This window comes from Homalodisca vitripennis, chromosome 5 (assembly GCF_021130785.1).
Source record: "Homalodisca vitripennis isolate AUS2020 chromosome 5, UT_GWSS_2.1, whole genome shotgun sequence".
NCBI lineage: Eukaryota > Metazoa > Arthropoda > Insecta > Hemiptera > Cicadellidae > Homalodisca > Homalodisca vitripennis.
The window spans coordinates 62,627,924-62,652,214 of record NC_060211.1 but is presented as its reverse complement, the minus strand read 5'-3'; the positions used below and the strand labels follow the sequence as shown (position 1 = coordinate 62,652,214).

Sequence of the window (24,291 nt, the reverse complement as noted above, 5' to 3'; positions counted from 1 at the left end):
AAGCCGGGTCCATACCAACCATCTAATGCATTTCTTCTGTTTGTCAGGAAGCCGAGTACAGACCAACTCCTTGACCTCAGTTATAGACACCAAATGTCGTGTCTTCCTCCCTGTTATCCCAGAGAAGCCTTGTCCATACCAACCATCTAATGCATTTCTTCTGTTTGTCAGGAAGCCGAGTACAGACCAACTCCTTGACCTCAGTTATAGACGCCAATGTCGTGTCTTCCTCCCTGTTATCCCAGAGAAGCCGGGTCCATACCAACCATCTAATGCATTTCTTCTGTTTGTCAGGAAGCCGAATCCAGACCATCTCCTTGACCTCAGTTATAGACGCCAATGTCGTGTCTTCCTCCCTGTTATCCCAGAGAAGCCGGGTCCATACCAACCATCTAATGCATTTCTTCTGTTTGTCAGGAAGCCGAGTACAGACCAACTCCTTGACCTCAGTTATAGACGCCAATGTCGTGTCTTCCTCCCTGTTATCCCAGAGAAGCCGTGTCCATACCAACCATCTAATGCATTTCTTCTGTTTGTCAGGAAGCCGAGTACAGACCAACTCCTTAACCTCAGTTATAGATGCCAACTTCGTGTACGGCTCCAGCTACCGGGTAGCGGACTCGCTGCGAGCTCTGGAAGGCGGTCTCCTGAAATCTGCACCGGTGTTCCACGACCTCGGCCTCAAGCCGCTGCTGCCGCCCAAGACCTTCCAGCCTGACGATGGCTGCATCCGCCCATATCCCGACAAGTACTGCTTCCTCGCAGGTAGGTATTGTGACGTTGATTTAGAGAGTTTCATGTAGTAAATCGTATGCAACTTTGAGAATGTTTCGTCCATAACGAGCCACCTTCCTCTCAGGTAGGATTGTGGTCACTTCTATTTAGCTTACTCTCTACTACTTTCCTGGCGTAATACAGGAATTTATAATGATATAACTAAACTTTATCCTTATGGCTATGACATGTAACTATTAAGGACCTTCGCCGAACCCAAACGCTCTAGCACATGCACTACTATGCGTAATGGTCGAACTGCTGTTTGAATTCACGTCTGCGCCCCATATACTTTTACAATGTTGAATAATTAATATTTAAATCAATTAATTGTATTTCATAAGTATTTTTCATGTTGAAAAAATTTAATTTGTATAAATACAACATGCCTTTAAAATTGTAAACTACATTTAACTTTTGGCTATGTTAAACATGTTAAAATCATCCTATCCCTACTTTAACAAATCACATTTATGCTATAAGTAAATTAACTTTCGTTATTCTCCATGGTTATAAAGTGTTACATATTAAACATTACTTTAATGCGAAAAAAATTATGTTTAATTAGTTATCGTACGCCATGAAACCAGTTGATGACTCAATCGGCCAGGTGTGGGATTGGTTTGGCAATATAAGTTTTAGTGTCTATGCGTGTAATAAATAGTAACAGACAGTAACCCTTCAGTAAAGTAAAGTTTTTTGTCAATCTCGTATTAGAATTGGTGAACATCTCCGAAAACTACAAAACTGTTTGACCCTTTCGATTTTTATAATCGTAAAACTCGTAATTCGTTCTGGATTGAGCTTATTTGTATTTTTAATGGTCATATTTTGTATGTCAGAATAAAGCAGTCTTCTGAGCAAACCCATAGGAAAAACATATCAGTGATCTGGGGTCTGGACTGGAAGATGGATCGGATGTTAAAGCTTTGGTACTTCATGTTACCTTTAAAGAGAGAATGCATAGTGATGTATACTATGGTATTGCCCAAGGGGGAGTAGAAAATCATTTAATCACAATACTCAAGTCGTTAATATAACCAGATGTGAAAAGTACATAGTATAGAACGATTTTTTTCAATTTTTATATGCTGGTGTAATAAAATTAAATACTTTTACTGTGCGGATAAAACCGTACAATTAAATAAACACAAATAATAAAGAGGTCGAACAGCTCAATACTGACTGGTGCTCCTGAATACGAATCATATGCAATTACTGCAGTACAGTAAAGCACCTTAATCACCTACACAGCGCCTTACATGAATACAAGAAGTGTAATATTGCGTTGCTGACCAGTGTAACAGTATTAACTGATTAGGTCATTTATGTTCAAAAGCAAAGAAATTATAATTAATGTATGAATACTTTGACATCATTACAGAAGTATAAATATTACCAAATAAATAATACATGATTCTGAAGTATATGTAACGAGTGATTATTGATACGAATATATTTTATATTGTCCTACGGAAAGAGCAGGAGTTGTTTGACGTAGAATGCGATGTTCTCTGAACACAATAGGGCCAATCAACTTAATTCTTGTTCATAGTAACTAACTCTTTATCACTTTATACACAAAAAGGAGTTCTGTAGTAGATTTTCGACAAGCCAATTTCATTTCAACTCAATTCACAATGGACACAGCATATAAACGTCAACTCATCAAATACCGTAATTCATTTGCTCCTATTCTCTTAAGGTATTACGGATAACAAACAGTAGGGATGGAATAATTGTTTGCCGTGAAAAGTGAAGGCGAGGGCAGCGATGTGTGATATCAGGGCCTCGGGCACCTGGCTTGCGCCCCGCCGCCGCTAATATTCTTGCCCTTATCTGAGCCGTAGCCAGCCGACAGCCGCACCGGCCTCGGCTAATGCGCTGAATTATTTGCCGTTAGCTCTTCATTATTCGCCTTCAACCCCTGGGAAGATAATCTCTTAATAATTGTGTTAAAATATATCTAAGAGCTCTTGGTTTACTGCCGTTAAGATGCATTTAATTATTTTCAATTTGTGGTATTGATCATGTTTCTTTTTTATTTTACAATTTTTTTTTATCACTTCATGAGGAATTACATTCTTTCAAGTGGGGGATTCATGCTTTTCTGTAACTAAGTCCAAATAAAAACGGCTGAAAATAAAAATTCCATCGCCGGTCGACTCCATGAATTATGTGTGAAGTTATGTCGAAAGGTCTCGCCCAAAAAATAAATAACATCGGAAAAGAGATTTTATTTCTGACCACTAGTTTGAAATTAATTCCAATTCCTACAAGAGTTTTCAAAGTGTGTACATGGGTTTTAGCTAAAGAGAGTGACGTTTTTAACGGTTTAGGGAAATTTACTTCCATTTCCCTCAAGGAAGTTATTTTTTACAACTATAAACCATGTCAGATCCTTGGTCTAAAACTTAAAAAATAACAGTAACAGATAAACAGTAAAGGTGTAGCATTAGCAATAACTAACACAGAAGAGACTTATAGTATTATTATAGTATATTAGTAGTATTGCCTCATAACAAATCTGTAGTTGTCAGTAGCTCTCGGACCAAGCGAGTAAAACTCGTATAAACCGGTTACATTCATTTATACTTGGACCAAGTTGAGGTTGGCATCTTAATGAATATTTGAAGCGTTAAGTTGATATTCAAATAATCCTTAGAACATAGATTCTTGCAATGTTCAGTAAGTGATGATGACAGTAGTAGATAAAGCTCTTTTTTAGTCGGTTTCTGGGTACTGAAATCGTTTTGGATATTTATTGAAGTCTGTCTTCTGAATTTCTTAAACATCCCGTAATATATCATTGTTTTAAAAACGATGTCTCACCTTATCACCGTGACACCGTATGGATTGATGGATTTTAGCACTTAAACTCAAATATGGGATACATCAGTGAATTTTTATCAGTTAGTAAATACTATTTACACCACCCACAATAATTACTTCTATGGTAGTTCATATGACACTACAGGTACGTTCTTCAGGAATTGTCCATGCTGCAATATTGACTGAATCCTAAAGAAATTATCTTCTTTCATGAGTAATAATCTTACAAATGGATAGACTACCATTTACCTTTTGATCCCAAAATAAATTCAGTTATTCCTTAGACCAAGAAACCCCGATTTACCAAGTTGCAATCTCCAGGATATTTTTATCTAAATTTTTTGCACAGACGGACGGACTGCCCTTTGACCCCTTAACCCCAAAATCAATAGGGCTATTCCTTAGACCACAGACAACGGACAACAATACGATTTTAATAGGACTCTGTCGAGTCCTCAATAATTTGGCAGAGCTCTGGAACACTCAAAGCGTGGAGTTTTCTGTTAGTGTGGGATTCACGCCTTGGTTGTTAGGTGAGTTCTCCAAGATAGCAATGTGAACTGTAGTACGTAAAGAGCATGACCACTAGAGCACTAGGGTCTGCATGGACTACTGGCGAGCCAAGAGATGGCCCCTGGTCTCTTTGAATACCGGCAAATTCAAGGCGCTAATCACCTCTCTTGAGACTAACTATAATCGAGTGCACTAATGTTGCAAACGTAATTACCGTACTGATTTGAGTGTCTGCAAAATCAGGTGATACCAAAACAATACACAGCTGCACCGTGTACTGTGCCAGGGGTCTTCTTGTGACTCGCCTATAGTAGTTACTGTTCCTTCCATCCCAAACGCACTACCTTTCTTTCTCCTTCCTGTCAAACATTTCTTCGCTTATTCGAATTGCTTGTTAACTTGTATATGTGATGGATGAAATTGATCGGTAATGTTTGTGTCAGGTGACAACCGGGTGAATGAGCAGCTCGCTCTGGGAGTGCTCCACACCATGTTCGTGAGGGAACACAATCGTCTCGCCACCGAGCTGGCTACAATAAACCCCCATTGGGACGATGAAACTCTTTACCAGGTCAGAAACCCTCTGCCAGGTCTACTAGGTTAGACACCTTTTAACATGCCAGAATCCTTTTAATATGCCATTCAAGTAAAAAATCCTCTGCCAAATTAAAACTCCTCTACCTAATTAGAATACTTATCCCAGGTCATAAACCCTCTACCTGGTCAGAAGCCATCAATCCAAAAAAAGGAAAATAAGAAAGCATAATAGGATTTCGGACATTGGCCATTGTAATTTGTTACAAAATGTGTAACATAACGTTTCGAGGATGGAATCTATCCTCTTCATCAGGCGGGAAGTTCATTAATACACAACAAAAGAAAGAATTTTTGTATGTATTAATAACTTATTATATCCTCAAAAGAAACGTTGTTTTATGTATTTTGTAACATACAACGTTGGCAAATTTCCGAAATCATACTATCCTTTCAAACATTCCATCGTAAAAAATAAACCTTTAACCTTCTTTATGTTATAAATGTTTTACAAGGGCAGCCATATAAGAAATCTTTTACTAGGTCAAACCCCCTAGTAAGTAGTAAGTTAGTTTTCTACTTAGATAGTGAAAACACATTCCTGACGATGAAGCGATCCGAAAGACAGTGTTGTTTTGAATAAAACGATAAACCAAACATTTTTATGTACGTAGGGAAAAGCCATACACTTTTCAAACATGTCTCTCGAACCTTATTTTATATTTAAAAACTCTGCAAGCCACCAATAAAACAATGCCCTTAGATACACATAACTTGCTTACATCCGTAAGGAATATTGTAATGTACAATCATCGAGGGTGCGTGTGCGTAAGAGTTGGAAACTATAGTTACTAAACTAAAGTTAAGCTAGAAATGCATTTACACCAACCATTGCAACATTGAAGATATATATTTCTAGGCAATTGTTTAGTTATACGAGTATTTCAAATTTACCAATACTTCAAAAACAAATTGTAATGAAAACTCTTAGACATTATTATTTTGTGAGGTCTTTTATCAGTACTATCGTTTTTATTAGATATTTCATAATTACTAAAAATAATTACGGTTTTTTAATTGTTTTATTATGATAGCCATAACGTAACACTTCAACAAAGTATAATGAATTAGTTGACAAAACGCTAGATATTTTTGTTTCTAAAATAATGATAATGTGTTAATGTTGGTTATGTAGTGAAAATTGCACGTTGTTTCTTCCTATACTTAAATTTTAAGCTTTAGATTTCAGGTTATTTGTAACAATTTAATATTGTTCTAATTTATTCGCACTACGTGAATATTGGATTACTAAATCAGAAGAAATTTTTGGAAATACGTTCTCCTCTACTACCGGTGACTTGGATAAGGGATATTAAGAAAATCCCTCAAATTATAATGTTTTTGTTTCCAGTTTTGTTGTCAAATGTATTTATTCTATGATTTTCTTATTGCCGTCATGATTGCCCATAAGAGCAATGTGAAAATGTCCGCTAACAATCAGCCAGATCCGATGGAGTGATACGGTCCGCGATTGATCGATGTTGGCCGTGTAGAAATGTTGCTCCATGCAAAATTTTAAGTATATTGGTAGTTTGTTCGAGATATCGTATGGACATACAAAAAGGCAGACAGACAGCGTCTCTAGAGAGATAGGTTGAGCGTTAGCGAATCCGTTGCGTATTAATACGTTGTATTAGAAATTTTGATATCCATTTATTAAATTCTTACTTCCCTAGTAGACTTTGTCAATAGTGCGTGAAAAAAAAACATATGTAACTAATCCATGAAATAAGCCGATAAAAACTATTCAGATGTGGCTGGAACCAATCGTTTTTCTTGCATCACGTAAAGTTTGCTATCAGGAAGCGATAATTGCCTCCCTTCCTTTCGGTGCTGGAATAGATTTAAACATTTATCAGGGGGTGAGCATATTTTCTTGGCTCGTCGCCTGAGGCATGTGGATTCAAGAAATTACTCCCCCCCTCCCGCGGCCTCCTTACCCTTTCAGGAGTGGCTATTGAGAACAAGGGAGACATATTAATTGTTGGTGAGGGGAGGGGGTGGGGAGCGTTATTGTTCCTTACTAATAACAGCCGATCGCGCACTCGGAATATGCTCTCATCAAGGCAAACTTGGCCGATTTTCTTCGCCAACACAATTAGTTTTTACTGCTGTTCCACGGTTGGTAATTGTTGTTCGCTCTCTCTGTCGCACTTTAATAGTCTTTCATTTGCGGATCGCCCGAAGGCTGCTTAATAATGCAGACGCCATCTTGAAACAGCTTGACAAGAAATGATCGGTTACTCTAAAACCGACTTGGGCTAATGTTATTCTTACTTCCTTCAACCCCACTGTTAATTACTAGCGCTACTTCGTTTCCTTCGGCGGCGACTTTAATGTTATTCTGGAACTTTTACCTTTACACTTCTCTTAGATCTTGGATGTAACGTAGATAATACGTACTGATCAAAAATTCTAAAGTTATTCGGACAGAAAAATTGTCTCGAAACAGATAAGCGTTGACGTGATTGAGAAAAATCCCCAAAAATAAAGATCACTGAGTCAATTCGGCTCCCTCTCCAGTTTTAAGAGGTGTGAAACAAGAACAGATTTTCGAAGTATAAAACAGTTTATTCTGTATCCCTAAAACAGTTTCCTAATTTAGCTAAGGGTCACAAATTCCACCCCTTGGGTTAATAATCTAATTAATTAAGATACTACAGTTGAAGTTTTATTAAAACTCTAGTAAGCTCAAAAGACGTTTAAAGACTTACAACTGGTTTAAGTGCTCATTTAAATTTGCTAATTAAAAAAAACCGCCGATGACTATTACTTAAATACAGATCAAATTTCAAACACCCTATATTATGGTTTTATGCATTATGTTATTGGGAGGCAAAAATACAACAAATCATAACAAGAATACACTGGACAATTTTCTGTCTTCCATAGAAACCAAAATACTCGACGCAATTTTAAAAAAATGGCTGTATCTCGTTCTAAACACGTCGTATTTGGAATGAGGGGTACATTTTAAAATGTTTATCTCGATGACATTTTTTCAGAAACGGAAATATGCTAGAAAATTGTTTACTAGGTCGCATGGTTGGTAATAAGTTTGGTTGTAGCTGACAAACTTACAACACACAAATGAACTTTACTCAGTGGCAAACTTAACGCATAAATTGGCTGGTCTCTGAATTTGTCGGACACTCCATGAGGACATAAGTACGAAGCCCCCAGTAGGGCGAAGGCTAGTTTATGCTTGATATTAAAATATACAAATAGAAATATATAAAGAGTAAATATTCAAATGAGTTACCTGATTATATTAAAAGCCACTGTAAAATAATAATTAAAGAAAACATTTGTATGTATTGTTCTTGACAACATAGAAATATTGTTTTGAATCTGAACCTCTCCACTTTACATTCAAAGGCATGGTTGGCATGGTTGATGAATGGCGTGAAGGCATAACAATATTATGGGATATGGCATAACTATTTGTTCCAAAAATAGAAGCACGAGGTTTTGACTTCTGGTTTCTGTTTTCTTCTGGTATAAAGTATTAGAACATAAGATTAAACATGCAAAAAGGGAAATAAGCCAAAACAAATGACGATGAACACGTCAAAGTAAATATTGATAAACAATATAGCCTACGGAAAGAAAACAGAATAGCAAATGTGTGTAGTCCTGTTTTACTCGGCTGTGATAAATTTCGTTCGTATAACTCTTCAACCAATATTGATTAATATCCATACAACCACAAGACATCTAAAGTATCTGTGTATAAATCTAATTTGGCTCTGGTCCTTTACCTCATTTAACTCTGTCGGGGACAACTTGTGTCATATACTATAATGTCCATGCCTTACTTTCGTAAAGATCCGTTAATAATTCCTGGCATAATCGTAATGATTCATTGATAGAGATTAGATTCGCTCACACGAATAGTGCAATAAATATATAAGAAATTGACCTAAAGTTGTGTTTTGACCTAAATCAACATGTTTTCCACAGGAGACGCGACACATAGTGGCGGCCCTAGTGCAGCACATCACCTTCAACGAGTTCTTGCCACGTCTACTGGGCAACTTCAATATGCGGCGGTATGGCTTGGAGTTGCAGAAAGAGGTAGGGGCATCTTTTATATTGTATAGCTTTACGTTATTTTTTACTCGCATATATGGATTTATTTACATTAATATATTGGATGAATATGGTTGATCACATATAAATCATTAAAAGAATATCTGGGATGAACAGAATTGTTGTTATGAACATTTATTTTATCAATTGGCACTCGTAGAATTTTAAATTTAATACAGTTCACTCGGTTTTTGGTGTGGGTTTTTTAATTTTAAAGTTACAGTCCTTTAAGATACATTATCTAGAGACTGGTAAATGTATAACAATCTTTTGATCATTTTACAAGTAATTAATTGTAAACGTTTAAAGTGGAAATTTAGACCATCTTGGAATCGGACCCACAGGAAAACGTAATCAATATTTTATTTTTAAAATGTAGTTGTCTCTAGTCATAATATATTAATTTTTTTGAGTCATAATTGATATACAAAACATAATAAGCCATAATTGATATGCATACATTTCTGTAAAAAGGATTATGTTATACTTATTTTTTCGCCATTTGTCTTACAATTTCAAGTTTGGTTACCAAATCACCTGAAATTAGGCTACTAATTTAAATGCCTTAAAACTCCTCGTGGAGTAACAAATATTTAATCCCTCTCCAATCCCGTTCGTGCGCGCATTCTGTTTACAGCGGGCGATGCCAGCTGTTTACTGGCTACTAGGGTTTCAGAAACAGCACGTTCCGTCAAGGGTTGGTGAGCAATAGTGATAGAGCCACAACTAAAGCAATCTGGGCAATGCCAGTTGTTTACTGGCTACTAGGGTTTCAGAAAAGCCGCGTTGCGTCAAGTGGTTTGAGAGGAATTGTAGCAGAGCCACAACAACTGAAGCAGTCTGGGCAATGCCAGTTGTTTACTGGATACTAGGGGTTCAGGAACGCTGCACCGTGTCGAGCAGTTCTGTGTACAATAGTGGGCAAACAACACATCTCTTATACTAAAGCGGAATAGGCGATGCCAGGCCACCTGTTTACTGGCTACTAGGGGTTCAGGACTGCCGCGTCGGTTTGGAGATCTACCTTAACCAAGCAAGCCAAGGTGAATCAATATTCAGTTGAGTAAGTAATATTGATTAAATTTAAACGTAGTTCTCTTTAGAAGGGGTTCATGTGCGTTTTTGTATATTTATGACAATTATACACGCAGATTTACATCCAGAACAAGTATATAGATTGTACATTTTGTTTTAAATTATCTAGATAATTCTCAACAGATAATCTCTAATTTAAACCAATAGGTAGCTTTTTAAAAATGTTCCAATTGGGTTTGAGAAGAATTTTCTAATACTGTTCGAAATTCTTTTTAATGAGTAACAATTATTAAATATCAGTAATCGGTAATAAAAATCCTTTATTCACACAACTTTTTACAATCATATGACATAGTGCCTAAGCCCAATAGAAGGTACGCATGGGAACAAAATTGTTTCTAACATTTAAATATAGTTGATATATTACTAATTTGCCAGCATAACACTAGTACAACATTTTCTATAACATTTACTCAAAATATCAATACACTGCAAATATAATTTTATTTATCAGTTACCCGCGATTTCACACGCAATTTCCCAAATCGAAGGTCATAGTAGGCCCTATCCTCACTTCAAGCTTTCATGATATAATATGATTGACCCCTATGATATTTTTCAAACCGAAGTAGACATATCAGGTACATATTATTTCAGTGTCCAAAGTTTAAAATTGAAAAATTAAATAAAACAATGTATTGGTTCTATTTTATATTTTGTGGGAAGAAAAACTATATAGCCTACATATAAGGCTCTAAAACCTAATTTGGTGAAAAAGCGTCAACTTTTGGCCGTTTAAACTCACACCTGGTATAATTTATTTACGATTTACGATAAAATAGTTACGTATATGTGGATTTTGGATTCCAGCTTAGAGTAAAAAGGCTATTTCCCATCAACGATAATTCTAGTGCTATAAATGATTGTATTTTTTTACCCCGATCAAGAAAAAATGCCATACACAATTTCAAAAGCACAAGGTAACCCAGTTTTGATTAACTTATATGCAAACAATCGCAGCTTTGCTCCTTAAAGTAGGGTTTATAACAGCGTTTAAATAGTATGTACAACGTAGTAGATGGTTTATTTGTCATTGTATTGGTGTAATCTAAAGCATACATTAGGTAGTAAATTCGTCTTCACAATTTGCATAACGCAATTGATCGACGAGCGCTGTATATTTAATATTTTCAAATGTAAATGTAAACTGTTTCTGCCTCTTTGGTTAACTTCAGTTGAAAGTGTCAATGGTTGTTAAGTATCATTTGACTTAAGTTCACTTTTCGTAAATATAATAATTATTTTTCCTAAATTTCGAAATAGTCCGGGAGACTGTTACTATTTTTCTCTTTATTAAAACCTTCCTCGGGCTTCAAAGAATATTTCGGACGAAAAAAGAATTAGCCTGATTTGTTCAGCCGTTCTCAAGATTAGCGCTTAGCAACACATTTGCGATTCATTTTAATTCATAAGATATACAAGTACACAATATGAATAAGTCTAATCATTATTTATCTTCAACAATTTTTCTTTGAGTCTATCAAAATGCCATAAAATTACTACCTAGTGTCTACAGTTTCTCGTAGGGTAAGCAAAACTTGTTTACATTGCTTTTTTTTGGAGTAAGTTAGGACTTTGGAGTAAGTAAGGACTTGTTTACATTGCCTTCCTTACATCAGTAAGTAAGGAAGGTTTGTATCTCTTAAAATGAAATAATATGCTATCACACTAAACGCAGTTTATCTCATTTTAAATTTTAATGGTGATGATGTTTTTTTATCCCATTGTATTTGTCTCTTATTGTAGTTTAAAACAAAACATAAATGTTACATCCACATTTTAATATTCAAATGATTTTACAGGAAGCCTCAGAATCAACATTATTATGTTTTGTATGAATTTTGATTGTCATGTAATTAATATTTTCCGTGTAGTGCAATTAATAAAATTCCAGTCATTTAGGTATAAGTTTATGAGTATCTTATTAAAATTTCATCCACAGATTGAAGTAATTTGTGATGGTTATTATTTTTCAAAAATTAAAAAGTGACAATTGACTGTAACAGTATACGGTATGACGACAGTTATTTGTAATCCCAAAGAAGCTCCAGAGCAGTTACTAATCCTGACTAAGCGAGTAAAGTACTCAGAGAGATGAAAAATCCAAGATGGCGGCTGGTTATGTTTGTTTTACTGGTTCTGCACACTTCGCTGTTTGAATTGTCCTTGATTCCTTAGTGCCTGAATAAACACCCCACTAGACGCTTCTTGAATACTTCAATATCTCGTTTCGGTGTCCTGTTTGTCTTTCCGGCAGTCTAATAAAATAATGTACAACTCTGAGTAGAACACCGTTCCACTTTTACTCAACTCGAAGTCTTGTGCGACATACGGTAAAAGTACTTTTTTTAATATCTACTAAGGCTCAACATACAGAGGTACTCAACCTCTTTAATAGAGGGTTTGTTTAATAATTTAAAACTACTATACAGTGCAAAATTCATTATTTAAAAAATAGCAGAAAGGGGGAATTAAAGCGGGGTTTATTGTTTTAATATAGGAATACTATTCCATCCCCATAACTATAAGAATTATTAAACAATAATGTAGAATTCTGATTTTGCCAATTACATGAATAAAAACCTACCCCGTTCTTTGAATTATTTGTATAAACACCTATTTGTAAACTAAACTTCTTATAAAAAGGTATTGCTAAGCGCAAATTTCGAAAACAGCTGGCCCATTTCGGCCAATTCTTTTTTTATAATTATTTTTTTAAGTCCAAGGAAAGGTTTTTATGAAGAGAAAATAGAAAAATTTGTTCGGATTATTTCAGAATTGGGAAAAAATAATTACTATATTTACGAAAAGTGGTCAAATTACACTAAATAGCTGTTGACACTTTCAGCTGGTGTTCTTCAAAGGGCCAGAAACATTTGTTTACATTGATCATTAGTGTAATGCAGTTTGCAAATACAAAGTTACTATCTAATCCTTACTACATACTGAACCACTGAAGAATATAAACCATCTAATACAATGGAAATACTATTTATATTTAAACGCTGTTATAAAACCCACCTTAATCAACAAAGCTGCGAATGTTTGCACGTAGGGTACTCGAAACTGGCTCCCTTGACACTTCGTGGTATTTTACTGTAGGTTAAGGAAAAACAAAGGGATGGTACACTCTAACCCTTATACCGGAAGGAGAAAACAAGCGACGGAAGTAAATCGCATACAAAAGAGACTATGTGTGTATGTATACGTGTACTATGTATGTGTGTTACTTTCTACGTTCTATGTTATTTTCTTGATCGGGGTAAAAAATCAAAATCAATTGTAGCTCTAGAAATAGAAGTAGACCCAAAGTAGACGCATTTTAGCTAAGTCGGTTTTTCTCAGATAAATGTTTATTTTCCTAGACGGTACAACAATAAAAACTCAAGAGTGGTACTGTGGTAATTGGGGAATACAATAAAAGCCAGCCTCCTTTGCAAACTTCCCGCATTTCTAGAATAATTTTTATCTCTATTTTTGCTGACGCTAGTTCTGTATTAGTGACTTTTGTTAATAATAAGTGCCGGTGGTGTAGTAGTTATAATAAAATCAAAGTAAACCATTAGTTTGCCGATTGTAATAATAAAATTTTTTATTTCATTCGCTGATACTGTTACACGTTTCTGCAAGTTTCTACCAAAATTGTCTAACTATGGTAGACAGTTCTACCAACAATCTAAGAGTAAATTTATTTCATAACATATAATTTAATAATTAAATGTTCGCAAACCTGTGTGTACTAAGTTAGGATCGTGATCTCTTGAGTAATATTTGACTTTTGCTTTGTATTCTTTAGACTTTTTTTATTTCAAACAAAAGAACATTACGTTTTAGTGTATATCAATTACACGATTGAAACATAAATACATAATAATAATAAACGCTTTTTTAGCAAGTAGATGTTAAGCTCATTTCAAATAATCCCGAGAACCTGTAAATACTTATCTGACCTACCGTCCAAATTCTGTTCTAAATAATAATAAACTTTGAGCTGTTTGTTAAATTTAAATGGTTTAGGACAAAAGTAGAGAATTCAATCTTTATAAATGTTTGGATTTTAGTTTCTATTATTTTAACTATAATCTGAAATTTTAAACACATTGCCGTTATTAAACACAAAACAAATAAAATGATAAATTAATAAAGAGGGAAGTATAGAGACACTATCTAACCGAAACTATCTTTTACAACTCTCTCGCGGTTCGAGACTCCAGGCTACCAGGAAGAAAAGGCGCAAAAAAATTCTATAAAAACTCCGAAGAAAATAGTTCTCATAAAACTATACCATATTTGAGCCTTGATCCAAGTATACCATCTTAAGAAACTCGGACAGCCCGCGGTTAACAAAGTCAAAAGCTTCAAAACAAGGGAGTCTAATTTTGCGAATTACGACTTAACGGAAGCTACAGCTTTTCGAAGGAATAAAGAAGCGGTAGAAATTGTGTACAGATTATGATGAAATCCAAATTAATATGAACACATTATGTTATCAGTCTCAAGAAAGAAGTACAATAGCCTACAATAATAAATATTTCAGTAATCGATATTAGTCTGAAGTCATCAACATTAAAAACGTGTATGTCTTTAGGATGGCGATAGCTTTAATAATCTTCAAATCTCTTGTGAAAACACCGTGAGTTATGTGAAGGAAGTTGAACAAAAATGTCAAGATATGGGAGAGCTCAAATCAAATTGTTTGACGAGTTACCTTAAACAGTATCTTTTTTAATGATTCATAAAAAAATTTCAATTGTAAATTTATATAACTTATATTGCAAAATATTCAAAAATACCCAATTTTTGTGAAGTGACTTATGCCACCACATACAATTAATCTTGTATATTTCATATTAATCACATTAGTACATCTTAATTAACACGCCTACACACTAATTGAATATGTTACAGGGTTATTCTGATGACTATGATCCAGATGTGGACGCTTCAGCACCTGCCGCATTTGCAGACGCGGCCTTCCGCTTCGGCCATTCCCTGATCCCGCGGGCTTTGGAGCGCTGGAGTCCAACACATCGTTACATCGGTTAGTTCTTATATACCTTGTGAAAGCGGAATCATGGAAAGAGTCATATCTAGTGGATAGTATCAAAGCATGAAGATGGTATGGAAATTGGTTGCAGTGGTGGACTTAGGGACAGTGTCACAAGGGTTATGACCCCTCCTCAACATTTTTCTAAACATTATATTTGTTGTATTGTAAAAAAGTAAATTTTAAACTCCAAAATTTGTACAAATTACTTTTAAATATGTTTAGGAAATCCCCACCTAAGAGGAAATGTTAAAATCTAGATTTTCCAAATTGGTTCTTTTCAGTTGGGCAAGTATTACTGACCTCGCAAACATGGCTTTTCGACTTTAAGACAGTTTCTTTGATATGACTGTAATGGCATCTGCTTATTAGCAGACTGAACACTCAATATATTGAGAGCTGCAAGTCATTTTAAATGCCAATTCGCCATACTTGCCTTATTGAATATGGAATAGTTCTGTTCTTTGTTTGAAGGTTACTTTTTACGGTGGAAGGATTGTGAAGGAAACAGGATATTTCTGGACATTTGCCATCGTTCAGTAAAACAATAAATCAGTAACACTACGTTTCGAGATCTGCAATCTGATCTCTTCTTCAGGTATGGAAGAGATCATAAGAAGAGATCAGATTGCAGATCTCGAAATGTAGTGTTACTGATTTATTGTTTCACTTAACGATGGCAAATGTCCGGAAAAATCCTGGATAGTTCTGAATTGTTCCTATTATTACACTGTTCTGCATTATCTGGGTGCAGGTGCACGCCGCTTGAGTTCAACTCTTCAACAGCCGTATGACCTGTACAAGCCCGGGGCTTATGACCTTTACCTCCTTGGTCTGGTCAACCAGCTAGCTCAAGCTATGGACTTTTCTATCACAGAAGAGGTAATTATTAGAAATAACAGAAAATAAATTGTATCAATACTTTATAATTTTGTACACCAGTAAAAATATCTGACTGATAATTAGGACTGGTGGATGTTAGGTCAATCCAGTAATATTACTTATATATGTTATAAATCTACAATTAGTACAAATGCGATAGTTAACGCCTTCCTTTCGTCAGTAAATTACTGTTTACTGATTACCTATCACCAATATCAAATAAGGTCTAGTATGTACAGTATATGCATATGCCAATGGTATAGTAAAATTCCAACAACCAACTAAATATAGTTCTTTTGGATGATCTGAAAGTCTAGACCTGAGATAGTAGTTATCGCATTAAATCAGAATAGGATGATTATTTGCTATGTGAAAGTACCATGCCCAAACGAGATTCCAACTCGGGGCACTGGAGTGAAACACTCTGCTACCATTTACCATTTTAAAATTTCTAAAAAATAAAACAACAGCTCAAGTATAGAGTTTATGAAAGACCACAAGGAAGAGGAATGCTTCTTACTTCTGAGAAATAACAAATCTTACACTATTTTGGCAAGTTTGCAAGAAATTTAAATGTCTCATTTATTTTACACCTAATTAATATTATTTGTTACATACACCCCCCTTGCTTATTTTGGGCTTAATTCGTAGATTTATATGAAACGTGCAGGGTAGTTGTGCGAAAACTTTTCCTGGAAATATGTGAATGTTTATTTGGAAAGCCTCATGGTCTAAGATGTCAGACTATGGATCTGAGTTTGATAAAGGGTAGATTTGAATATCCAGTCTGTGATCGTTGCACTTTTGATCACTTTTGATCAGAACCAGACCACAAGGTCTGTGGGTGTGTGGGGTAGTTTGTGGTTTTGGGGGTAGTATCAAACTTGTACTGTATCGAATCTCATCCTTGTTCTGATTGATAAGATCCTCGCACATACCAGTGTTCAATAAGGATAGGTAGAATAAGGCTACAAAGGGGATTAGCCTCTCTTTTAAAAAATAGTAAAATACATAAACTTTGAGTTACTAGCCTTAGCTCACAGGGCTAATTCAGTAACATTAACCTCAGTTCTCATTTTTCTATAGAATGTACAAACAATTTTGCAAACTTTAATTGAAATCCATGGGGTCCTAGGACCTCTCTAATTTGTATTAAAGAAGTACTGTTGTATGTATTAGCCTTGATGCACCGCCAATTGACTCTAAAAACTTGTGTGAAATATTCTCTTATAGCACTTGTTTGATACAAAATACTAATTTGGGTTCAAATCCATGGATTCCAAGAATGCTTGTGATGCTTTGTGTAGAAAGTAGGTTTGACTCTGGGGCTAAAATCTTATTAAAAAAATCATAATTATAATAATCATAATCATTGAGAATTATTTTCAGAATGATCTTTACGAGTACCTTGTATTTAGAAGGTTTCTCACAAATAAAAGTCTTCACTGAAAAATTTGGAAAACTGTATTCCATTCCATTGAATTTTTACTCCATATCAAACTTTTCATTTTCTTATAAATGAGTTGTTTTTAAAATTGGAGTAATTCTTATATAAACTCTGTGTAGTGTTTTATTTTATATTTTTACATGCAGTTTTGTGAGTCTGTACTTAGCCCCCGAATTTAGCTCAACATCATCATCCTCTCTCTTTTCTGTACTATCTTCGTATTCAGTTCATAATTTCTGTCAATTAAGCAATTATTAAACTAGTCATTAGTCTACACTGTATTTTAGGTGACCAACCACCTGTTCCAAGAACCAGCCGCAGAGTTTGGCAGAGATCTGGCTGCTATCAACATAGCACGGGCCAGAGAACACGGGCTACCAGGTTACAATAGGTACCGACGTCTCTGTCAGCTGTCTGACATGTACTCCTGGTCTGACATGGGCCACCACCTGCCTAACGCCAGTGTCACAGGCTACCACCAGATGTTCAGGTTAGTTTTACTACAATGTCTACTATTGCAAGGTAGGAGTATACTATACCAAGTGTTGCATAACAGGCTTTGCTGGGGTTGCGCACTAAATTTCTAGTATATTGTTCATTTCATTTTCAAGATCTCAAGATATCCTGGGGACAAATAGACATACAATCAGACAGAAAAGAAATGTTTATATTCCCCCATAGACAAAAGAGAAATTATTGTGTCAGCTTTCTGAGAGATACGCTTAGGACATGCAACATCATAGAGCTCATTCTTGTTTATGTAAAAATTAAGTTTCATCCAAAATTTAAACCCTACAGATGAAATCTTTCTCTGATGTTTTGCTATATTATACATTTAAATATTTATACATTTATACTATGAGAATTCATTAAATTGGGCTTCATAGGAGGTGATGTCTATATGTTGGGGTGGGCTATATTTCAATTTCTTGAACACCCATCAGTACTTTAGGTATGTGATGCCCCTGGCAAGAATTTAAAATGGTGCACTTTAAAGGACTCCCCAGGAAGTAAAGAACCCATTTACTTATCAATACAGAGAGAGATTGATATTTTCCCTTGTTCCCAAAGAGGAAACAAGAAAAAATAGAGTCTTCCTATTGACTATAAAGTAACCATTGTCTTCGCACACGTTCGGCATTTGTAACCATTTTTTTAAACCACTTTCCATCGAAATGTCTTTCTCCATCCGACACGGGAAACTAGAATGTTGATACATCAACTAGCACGAGTTCAACCAGCAGAATTCAAATACTGTCAGTAATAAATAGAGTTTAAATTATCAGCTATAGCAGCCGTTGTTTACAGCCGACCAGATGACGTAGACCTGTGGTCGGTTGGAGTGACAGAGCTGCCAGAGATGGGCAGCATGGTGGGTCCTGTCTTCAGCTGCATCATAGCTCTCACCTTTCGTAATGTGAAACGAGGAGACCGTTTCTGGTACGAGAACAGCGGTTGGCCCAGCTCCTTTACACCAGGTAGGAAAATATTTCAAGGTCTGGTGTATTTTTGTGTTATATATACTTACTACTAAATCTAACAGTAAGTAACAGAATTGATGGTACTAAAATTGCTATGTACCAGTTGGTAGGATTTGCCTCTGTGCCGCTTGGTAGTCAAAGCACCACCATAGTCTATCATAGCTAGAAGATGGTTAGCATACAACACATTATTACCAGAGCTTACAGTTCCAGACTATAGTACACTTGCACTGCTGTTAGCATCAATAGCCTTGGACAGAATTTGCCTACCATACACAAGGTAACACACGTGACCTTCCATCCATAATGTGTATTTAATTAAGGAAGTTTTTAACTTTTACCCTAATAGTCAGCTGCATTTTCTCAAGGTTACTTTAGTAAGACTCAATAATGTTATAATTTCAATGCCATTTCCAATTTTTATCATAATTTGATTCAATTTTACAATACAAAAAAATAGTTATGGTTGCGGGATCTGCTTGTTCTTAAAATATACTCTGGCAACAAATTGTATAGTAATCTAAGGTTACATAAATACTATGTGATACAAATCTATGAATTCAAATCCCTGTCTTTTTTCATACCTCATGAGTACTGTACCACGATGGCTGTTGTCTTTAGTGTAATTTATTTTGTATTGTAATGTACATCCAATGGTATTTGATGACGGCTTGATAAAATTTGGAATTTTAAACATCCATTACTTAATGTACAAATTAGTATGCACATTGAAAGAGATACATATCAGTACATATCAGTGTGTGATATTAGTGTTTATTATTATACTATTACTATTTAATAAAATATCATCACACAAAACAATTTTTTGCCTATTATATAAGATACCAAGAACCGGTAATGACAGTGGTTATTATTGATAATGTGTAGTTCATTTGAGTTATAAAATGTGTTTTATGAAAGTGTTAACAATTTGTTTCTAAAAATTTGCTATAATGTTTAGTTATTTCCAGGTAAATTTTATTTCATTTCTAAATGTTAAAAAATATAGCTAAAATATAGTTTTGTCTTCTCATATAACTACTCTTCTCTCTGCACATTTAAAAGTTACATTTATTTTGTTTTAGATCAGCTAAGAGAGATCAAATCCATCCGCTTGTCTCGTCTTATATGTGATAGTGGTGATAATATTGAAACGATTCAACTCAAAGCCATGGAGGTTCACGATTTTGAAACGTACGTTTTTTTGTTTGTTAAGCATTTTAACATGTTATTTCATTATTTTATTCCTGTAATTCTAACATACTACTTTTTTCTTTACAGGTTACGTACTACACTTATATGTATAATTTTGTCAGTCCTAGCGTCACATTCAGGAGAAATTGCTACTTAGGACTGTGTCAGCTCTAAAATCAAAGAGAATACAAATGTTTGTCATTATCTAGTAAAGTTTCAAGTGAGACATTTTCACGAAATTGAGATGAACTGATTTATGAATTTGAGGCAAGAGAAGAAGCTGAGAATATGTGTGTGAGAGGTGAAGTAATTTGTTGTGAAGAGAAACAATCTGCAAGATAATTTTTATTAGTTTTTAGTTTTTTATTTATTCAAAAGTTGTGACCCAGTCCTGTATTTTATCCACATTTTATAACTTGTTCTTTTTATCAAAAGTTAGTCATCTTTTGGCTTTACTGTTTCAAAGACAAATTGAAATGCGAACACGATGATGCACTGCATCTCCAAAATGTTGAACACAATCCAATTCAATAATTATGAAAATAAGTTAATTTTACAACCTCATCCAAATTTCTTCAAACCTCTTTATACTAAATGGGCAGTAAGGATCTTAACTTAATCATGTTTTACACTTTTCTATAACTACACATTTTAAATATATTTTAATAAGAATAGATTAGATGCACTAATCTATTGCTCATCATATAGGTTTTATTGAATACTATTAGAAAAATTACTTTTTGATTGAAATTAGATAACTTTTGAAAGGTAAATATTTTTCGAATCTGTAAACTATTCAGCTTATAGATTATTCTCTCAGAGTTCATTCAGTAATTTTTGTATTCCTTAAACTAAAAATCATTTAGACACTTTTTCAGTATGTTTCACTGTAAGCCAAATTAGAACAAATAAAAATGATTGTGTAATTTCCTTTTGTGATTAAAATAATAATTTTCTCACATTATTTGTGTAAATTTTGTTTTATATAAGTAATGTGGGTAGTGTATCAACATGTTAACACCCTGACTGCAATGTATACAACTAGCTCTATCCATGTTTTCCTCAAGTTGGTACAAGTTTCTTTGCTGCTGTCAAACAAAGAAATACTTTAACATTACACACACAAAAAATAGAAAAAATAGAGTATGGAAAAATAGAGTGAAACAATGGCTACTCCAATTAGGTATCACACAAGCAGAGTCCATTATATCTGCAGATTACCGAGCGGCCTGACCTGCACCGCCCATCCTCAGGCACTTTCTAATATTACACCCGACCACTAGACCACAATACTACTACTAAACCATACTACTACTATTACTACACTATGCTACCATTCAAACTAGACGCTACATTAGTACACCACACACTACTATACTATTATTACATAGAACCATGCTGACTGATCTCCCTTGGGCCAAGCACAATGATGTGATGCCGTTGGATTATTATAGATAAATTAACACTAAATTGTGTTTTATTAATTTATTACTAAACGTAACAAAGCCAGTTCTCATGGTGAAATCGAGTTTTTCTTTCTTTTATTTTCAATTATAATTTTTATGTTAAAAATTCAAGCACATTCTTGTTAATGCTATTAAATATGTCAAGTTCTTCATTTTAACTTATCGAGGCGGACGATTAACTGAAGCATGCGCACAGGCTGAATGTTCATTAGCCTTATTATTTATCAGCCCTGAAATTCTATTTATCACAATATTCCACATATTTCAGGGTTTTGGCTGCATACCCAAGGTTTATCCCCAAATCATATAATACCCATGACAAGGACCTAAAAAATACAGAGCAAGAACGAAAATTGGTATAATACAAGACACAATTGGAGCATCAACAAGTTTTGTGATTGTTGACTGTGATTGTGATTGCATACACAATTTAATTAAACCTATGATAATTCTGACCCGTGAAACAATACCTTAGAGCATGAGACCACTGATAATGAATTTACCTTTACTTAGATAATACTGTATATAGAAACTAATCATTATAACAGTTACAGTTTTGTAAAATTATTACAAAATACAATTTGGATTCAGGAACCCGAGGGTGTCATGTAACAGCAGAATATTGCCCCGTTTGGACTTGAGGCACTGGAAAGACCCTGAAGGAGGGGAGTACTATGAGTCAACAAACAATAAGGTAATGTCCTTCCCTATGTTTCTTCAGAAACCATTTTTCTACTTATAAGAGACAATCTGCATTTTAAAAGACTGCAATCTAGTTTGTTATGTAATCAATAAAAATAATAAATCCCCTAAGATATAAATGGGTAATCAGCTGCACAAATTTTGGTAGGGATGGTAGGGATAAAACTTCTAAATAATAAATGTTGTCACAAGTATTGTTTTTCGCTTAAAATATTTAAAACCAACTGTGAGACATTCCCCAGGAGATTGCACTTCTTGCTGGTTTATACCTTCCTAGGTATAGCAAAAACTTGTGTGTCATATCCGGGCAACCCCTTGGATGTCCAGGAGCAGCTCATTACTAAATGCTTTATCTCAAACTATTGGGGTGAAAGGGTTGATCGATAGGTCTAGTTTACTGCAGAGGATGACCGTTAAAGTGTGTGGATCTCCGTTAATGTTAAACGTTACAGCATGTTAATGTTAATGCATGAGGGAACACTTTCCCCTATCTGCTTTGTCTGGAACAGACTAGACAAAACTAGCCTCCCTTCCTTCAATATGACTAGTGTTCTCTATCCCTCCTCATGGTGAATGTAACATAGGATCTCAACAGAAGGCAGCCCCTACCCTCCTGATTATCATTTCACAACCAGAAGTGACCAAGGACCTTTTAGAACTTAGTATAATGAGAGATTTCCTCAACTTCTTCCCCTAAGTAAACAAAAAACCCCTTAAGCCTTATAAACATTGATGAGTGATTCATTTTTGTCTAAAGTGAAACTCCCCTATTCATTTCATAAAACACTAGATTGTGTTCTTATAATGTGATATACATTTTCATGTTACTGTTTTTTGTGAATGTTGAGTTAGCTCCAGTTTATCTTCCTCTCAGTGCAGCGTTTGAATCTAGCGCTGTCACAGACTTGACTCTTGGTATCTGGCTGGAGTCATGTTCATCTTAAGAGATCCAAAAAAAGTCAGTGACAAAGAAGCTTAAAATGAATTCTTTACATTGTTTCGATATCAGAGACACCCAGACTATAAAATATAGTGTAATCTAGGTGAAAAAGAGGTATTCTCATTGTCTCATCAGGTGCACAGCTGAGTGCACTACGGTGTTTTAAACACAATCTATAAGCACAGTGGAAACAACCGAGTTTTCTACTCATAGCATAACTATGGTGAGGAGGGTTGAATCTATGTGAATGTTGAGTTAACTCCAGTTCACCTTCTTCTTAGTGCAGCATCTGAAATTTGACACTGTTAATGTTAAAAAGATAACAGTTTTATAGGCATTCTGGTCCTAAAGGATCATGTTTATATTGGTATAAATATCCAAGAAACGTACTAAAATATTTTTAATAGAGTACATCATTAAAACTAATATAATAAGCGAAGTATTATGGAAAATAGTATAGTATACCTTAAGTGTTGATTGGAAAAAATAGCATTACCATTCAAACTCTCTGTTTGCAGGAAACAATTTTGATTGAAGAAACCGATAATTTGCATAACAACGAGGATAACACAGAGGAGTCAAACAAAATTACACTCACAGACAAACCAGGTAAAGAAGAGACCGAGGACAAGGAGGAAGACATTAAAGTTGATTACCATGTAATTCAAATAAATAATAAACCCGTTTTAGTAAGTAATAGCGACAAAGTTCTAGGTCGTAAAATTATAGATGAGAAGTCAAGTCTTCTAGAATGAATTAGTAAAATTATTTTGTTGAACACATTGGAAACGATATATATTCTAAACGATTCTATGATATTTGTTTAAACTTTCAGCAGTTAATAACAAAACCTAATGCAAGAAAACAATAACATTTAAAAATGTCTATTACCACATGTTATTGTGGTAATATGTCACATGTCACAAATATATTTTTAATTGATGACTTGAGTATTCCAATATTTATTGAAGATTTGTAGTCATATTATAATGATAGCTTGAAAAGTCTGTGATAAATAGTTTATTTGAGATAGGATTCATTATATTGTACAATACAAAAAAAAAAAAAAAAAATAGAAAATCAATACAAAGCCGTCCAATGTTTTTAAAAATAATAATATATTCATATATTTTTGTCTATACAATATAGATACATTTTGTATTATATACAGAAAACTAATACTGGTTTAGGTAGTATTTCATGTATATATATATAATTTTTGAACCAAAGAT

The 24,291-nt window shown here is 34.6% G+C and overlaps 1 protein-coding gene across 1 annotated transcript; it reads left to right on the top strand.

Moving 5' to 3' along the window:
* The first annotated feature begins 220 nt into the window (after positions 1 to 220).
* Positions 221 to 24,149, top strand: LOC124362298 (peroxidasin-like). The gene is made up of 10 exons (XM_046816675.1): positions 221 to 765; positions 4,563 to 4,690; positions 8,677 to 8,790; positions 14,809 to 14,941; positions 15,702 to 15,829; positions 17,564 to 17,766; positions 18,585 to 18,754; positions 19,843 to 19,951; positions 22,009 to 22,111; positions 23,578 to 24,149. Exons 1-10 carry the CDS (start codon positions 273 to 275, stop codon positions 23,812 to 23,814), a joined length of 1,818 nt encoding a protein of 605 aa, XP_046672631.1. The 5' UTR covers positions 221 to 272; the 3' UTR covers positions 23,815 to 24,149.
* Positions 24,150 to 24,291: the final 142 nt, after the last annotated feature.

Coding starts and splice junctions, on each gene's coding strand:
- LOC124362298 (XM_046816675.1), top strand. CDS start 273: ATGCATTTCTTCTGTTTGTCAGGAAGCCGAATCCAGACCATCTCCTTG. Junction 8,791..14,808: donor GCTTGGAGTTGCAGAAAGAG/GTAGGGGCATCT, acceptor AATATGTTACAG/GGTTATTCTGATGACTATGA. Junction 15,830..17,563: donor ACTTTTCTATCACAGAAGAG/GTAATTATTAGA, acceptor ACTGTATTTTAG/GTGACCAACCACCTGTTCCA.